The sequence below is a fragment of the Oryzias melastigma genome, linkage group LG22, assembly GCF_002922805.2.
Source record: "Oryzias melastigma strain HK-1 linkage group LG22, ASM292280v2, whole genome shotgun sequence".
Classification (NCBI taxonomy): Eukaryota; Metazoa; Chordata; class Actinopteri; order Beloniformes; family Adrianichthyidae; genus Oryzias; species Oryzias melastigma.
In genome coordinates this window covers 17,488,448-17,494,038 of record NC_050533.1, presented here as the reverse complement: position 1 = coordinate 17,494,038, position 5,591 = coordinate 17,488,448, and the positions used below count along the sequence as shown (strand labels likewise).

General features: G+C 37.0%; 1 protein-coding gene across 6 annotated transcripts in view; it reads right to left on the bottom strand.

Moving 5' to 3' along the window:
• ralgapa2 (Ral GTPase activating protein catalytic subunit alpha 2) overlaps positions 1 to 5,591 on the bottom strand; it is a 95,196-nt gene that overhangs the window by 67,049 nt on the left and 22,556 nt on the right. For all 6 annotated transcript variants that reach the window (XM_024297340.1, XM_024297669.1, XM_024297508.1 and 3 more), the window contains exons 4-7: positions 3,099 to 3,156; positions 2,130 to 2,173; positions 1,326 to 1,506; positions 1,079 to 1,194 (exon numbers count right to left, since the gene is read on the bottom strand). In XM_024297340.1, coding sequence (XP_024153108.1) covers positions 1,079 to 1,194; positions 1,326 to 1,506; positions 2,130 to 2,173; positions 3,099 to 3,156 — 399 coding nt within the window. The remainder of the gene's footprint in view (positions 1 to 1,078; positions 1,195 to 1,325; positions 1,507 to 2,129; positions 2,174 to 3,098; positions 3,157 to 5,591) is intronic.

Genomic DNA, 5,591 nt, shown 5'->3' with positions numbered 1-5,591 from the left:
TAAGGGTTGTGAAGATTTTGGAGGTGATAAGCAATGACGAGTCACATTTGACTGTAAAAATGGACTGATTTCAAAAGCTGTTTTTAAGTCTTTTTTCCTGTAACTACCCTTCCATACTTGGAATAGTTGCAGCAACTACTTGACACATGAACCTTGTTGATCCCTCTTTCTTGTTTGCTGTCCAACAACTCTTTTCAAAGCTGGTTGATACCAGAGAGGAAATCCTAAACATGAGATCAATCTGAACAGCATGAATCAAAAATCAGACGTCTCCATTTATGTTCTGATCCTTAATTCTTTACAAACCACATTAAGTAACACATAATTATTCCCCTTTAATACACTCAGGAACATTATGTAAATAGTGACATGGGTTAAAGCAAAACAAATATTAAGATTTAAATATCTAAAAAACTTAATTTAGACTTAAGAACATCAGTGACTCAGCAGAAATGATTAATACATGATCTCATATAGATTAAATTGTTAATTTTAAGAAATGCTCCACAATCATCGCTAAAGCATACGAAGAAAAAAAAAATGCTCACTACTGTGAGACATGAGGGAGGCTGAGTTCTGTCTGGGGCTGCTGTCTTAAATCTGTGCAGGGTGTAATGAAATCTCAAGACTATCAAGACATTCTGGAGCCAAATGTGCTGCTTAGAGTCAGAAAGCTTGGCCTCAGTCACCCGTTAGATGCCTTCCAACAGGATAATGATAACCAGCTCAAAAACACCCAAGAACAGCTTTTCTAAAGAGGCCAACCATGAGCCAGGATCTAAATCCTGTTGAACATCTAGTGAAGGAGCTGAAACAAGTCCCCTTAAATCAAGAGGGGCAGTTAACTTATGAGGGCTGGATGAAAACCCTCTTGACAGTTACAGAACCTGGATTATAGCAGTGAAAAAGTGCAACAAATATTAGATGCCCAGACCTGTTTCATTACTTTATTTTTCAAAACTTGCTGAGCAAAAATTCAGAAAATCTTTTTTTCTAAAGTTTATTTTCAATCGGAGAAATGTGTTGGTTAAAAACAGAACTAGCATAACAAATTCAGAGGAAGCTGTGATGTTGTTACCTGGATGACCATGTATTTCAGCAGTGTTTCAAGTATGTAACATGTTGGATCATCTGAAGCTTTTTCTCCCGCAACAGCTGGAACCAGCGGCGTGATCTCTTCAGGCACCACTTTAGCTGTCAAGGTGAACAGACAGGAAATGACATTGAGTTGGATTTCCACTCTTATAAAAAGCTGAATTGAGCAATTTTTTAATTAACATTAAAGTGAATACAACACGTTTTCCAAAGTTTCTGTTTTGTCTCACCATCTGAGGCGGTGGAGTAGGGGTTGTAGATGATAGTGTCTAGAGTGCAGGGTCCTCGAGAGGATGGAACAGCAGGGAAGCCTGGCACTAAGCAAGCAAATATGAGGAACTGCTCCTCAGCACAGTTGTCCCGTAGAGCTTGAAGCCACAGCAGGAAAAGACGGATCCCCTCACAGCGTATCTAGACAGGAATTATAATAATATATACGCCAAGAAGTGCAACTTTAGCCACTAATCTTTGAAATGTTTCACACAAGACCCACTCAGATCACATTTTGATCTATTTTAAAAATATTTCCAGTGGTCTTTTAATTATAATTATGCTGCTTTTAGCCAAAATTTGAAGTTCAAATCTGCAAGAGTTCGTTAGAAATTCACATCTGAGTTGTGGGGGACACTGTTGGCGTGGAGTAACCCCGCCCCCACAACATGGGCTCCCACTAGCTTACAGCCCCTCACAATCCCGACCTAACTTTACTGGAGCAACAAAACTAGAGCGCAATACTGTAGCTCTCCAGCTGTACAGTTTTGAGCCAGTTCAGACAAGGAAAATTAACTACACGGATTTAGCTTTCTACAAGTGGATACAAATACAAACACAAGCTTTTTCAAACCGTATTTTGTGTCTACTCCTAAATCATAACGATTTGAGTACAAAAAATACTAAGACATGTAATTTTAAGCTTAGTTTACATTATATACTATCATAAAAAAAGCCACAAGAACATGCTAAAAACACGATTTTCATCGGAGTGGGTCTCTAATGACCTTAATGGTATGGTAACAGTGTCTAAAACGTTTCACCTTGAATGAATTTCCAGTGTGTAGTAGTTTTTTCAGTATAGAACCTGCATGAAAGAATACAAAATGTCAAAAACAACATTAAAACAAGGATTTTTTTCCTCTTCACACACAATCAAAAGCAGAAAAACACCACTAATCACCATGTGTGCTGAGATAAATTGACCTTGATGTGTAATATTGTCAACTTGTGGGTGGAGTGACAAGGCTTCACATTTTCCTGATGAAAATTGAAATCAGTTGGAAAACAACACACAATTATGAAGGCAATCTGTTCCGTTGTAATCAAACAAGACACTGCTCTGATTACAAACCAGATGAGGTTAGTATGAGGGAGGACTTATGCTTGACAAGCTGCAAGTAGCTGTTTGCTTATGAGGACAATGTGGGCTGATAGTCATTTTGACTGGTCCCTGAAGTGATTTTGAAATTAGGATTATGGTTTTAAATTTTGATTTCATTCTAGGTCCATACTAAAAAGGATGCCAATTTAGGAAATGTAAAAGGTTATGGATGATAGCCGAGATTTTTTTTTCCCTGACATAATTGACATAAATCTTACGATTTGTTTTTAATGTCTCGTGCTTAAAATGCAGAGGAATCCAACTTCATCACCCCTGTTTTTAAATACATATTTGCCTTATTTGTAGATAAAAACAAATGATTGTAAGACTGAAAATGAGAGGCGGGTTTAACAAGCAAAACCACAAACAATCTAATTGATCAGATTGCATTTTCATTGATTACTTTATCATAAAAACACACTTGTTTTAATGTCAATTGAAGTGAGTCTATTTTTTAAAAGATTTTTCAATTGACTTTGAGACTATTTTTCAGCATTTTGTACCTTTTTATTCAGTCAGCTTTATTTAAGATGCTAAAACTATTTTTACAATGTAAAAAAAAATACGAAAAAGAATCAGCATTGGGCAGAGCAAAGTATTTAAAATATTAATCTATTAAAGTACATACCTATACTGTGAAACTGCCATCTGTTGTAGATCTTCTCTGGCAGAAGTTGAAGGATTTTCTGTGGAAAAATAAAACAATTTACATTTTAAGAAAATAAACTATGGAATTGATCAAGTACATTTTATTAAAAATTAGAATAGATGTTGTGGTTCCCCTCTCTATGGCTTCAGATGAAACACAAGTTTAACAATAAAGAATAAATACTTTCCATCTTAAGGGTTAATACAACTTAATTTTAAAACAAAGTCAGTCATTCAATGAGCTTAAGAACTAGTAATTAAAAATATCAAGGAAACAAATGATTTAGTTCTGATTAACTGAATCGAAGGAGTGAAGTTTTTGTTAAGTAAATGAAAGAACAATAAACTCATTAACAGAAAAAAGTTTTTTTTCTTTTTCCCTTTGACAGTCTTTCATTTGATGTAATGGGTAATAGAAATGGACTTGTGAATTACAATACAGTTATTTATTTCCAGAAGCAAAAGAAAAAATGTCTGAATTTATAAAAAAAAAAAATAAGTTACACAAAATCTAATAAAGAATATCAATGATTAAAACCAATTTCCGTTTAGAAAAATGTCTTTATTTAATCAAAGGAATATAATGCAGAAACTTTTCCCTGCTTTCTATTTTTCCAGCAAATATGAAAACCTTCTGACACATTTCAACACTTGACCCCTCAGCAGTAACCACTTCAAAACTCAGCTGCTGCACGCCAACCTTTCCACAGCCTATCATTACTCCTGACAGTAGTGACGGGTTCCCCAGGTCCATTTGGAACCAGTGAAAAGAACAGAAACACACGTTTGGATGCTTAGTTAATAATGATATCACTGCCAGCAACTGATGCCCCACCGGCTCGTTTCTCATCAGTCTGACTGACTTCCCGACTGCAAATGTAGAAGTCAGTGCCATCTTCCCTGCTTTATGTATGCAGCTCTGACCCACTCAACCGGACAGGCAATCCTGGGCAGCATGCTAAGAGGTTTATCTGAGACTGAGGAAGACTAGCAGGAAAAGGATTCAGAGCGTAGCAGCAAAATGAAATGTTCTAAAATGAAAACAAAGACAAAACACTTTCCAGCTCTACGATGAAGCAGGAAACAGACGAGAAACAAGATCCTCACTTTAACTCCATTTCATATCAGAGCAACTGGAGAGCCAGACGTCATTTTGTGTTCTGTCAATAACTTCCTTTTATTTCTAACTTTCCTCTCATGTCCTTTGTGACTACATCCTTTCATTATCAGTAGAGGCTGAGACACAGTAATCTATACAAACTATGAAGAAGAGCTCTGAGATGATAATACGTGAAGATCAACTTCTCTCTGATCCACAAACGTGATGATATGCATGTTCAAGCTTCAAACTACGTCTTGGGATTGATCCCACGTGGGATTATTACGGTTCTTTCCAGGCGCTGTTCTGGTCTCCTTCACTTCGTCTCCTTGGACCAACAGAGATGTTATGCTAGGCAGTAACACAGCAGGGTAGCCTTCCTAAGCCTTTCCCTGTGTGTGGTTTGTGTGCGCACAGACACAAAAACATAGTCTCTTTTTACAAAGCATCTAAAGGGAATAAGACGGAGAAGCTGGCTCAGAAAAACTCCCTGTGGAGAAGGAATGGAGGCAACAATGAGGAATTTACTGGCTGATATGAAGCAAATGCAAAGTCCACTGGGCAGGAGGTTGGAGGAGATTCTTTAATGCGCAGCCATACTCCAGCATAAAGATCGGAGCATTACTGTGGTGCAACTGCAGCCTTAACACATTTACATGATCCGTACTTAGGTTTCCAGTGGTGGAGCTTGAACATGAACAGAATATACGGTGGACTACGAGGGCTTTGGATGACAGCAGTAGAGCTGCAATGTTCTAAGAAGAAAGCTTGTCATTTACAAAGTATTAAAGATTTTTGACAAGGTGGAAGTGATTAAAACACACAAGGGCAATGAAAACTCAAAGTTATGAAAACGATGAACTTAAACACCTACATAAAGGATAACTTCTGTTATCAATATGCAAATCTATACAGCACTAAAACTTGGCAAACCATTTTTTAAATTAGGGATAAAATTGAAATGAAGTCTGTGAAATTTCATGATGAAAACGTACCCACTATACAATGTGAAAAAAAAACATTACGTAGTTTACATTCTTACTTTTAGATCCTTTGTTAGTTAGCCACACAACTGCGTGAGCAATAAAAGTACAGATTTGCATCATAGCCAAATTTCTTCCCACCATCCATTCATCTTCCTTGTCCTTCATTTACATAGAAACCTTGGTAACATGATGTAAAATATAGAGCAAAGCCCAAACCTCTGAGTGGGAGTAAGACTCATATGACACACTTTTATTCACCGTTTGGACCAATGGGGGGCAGCATTGTGTAACCAAGCTCCTCTCCCAAGTCAAGACAGCTCCAAGTTGCTCTTTTGTCATTGTCTGATTGCTGAAAGCAATCAGAGTATGTTATCCTACCTCTTTATTA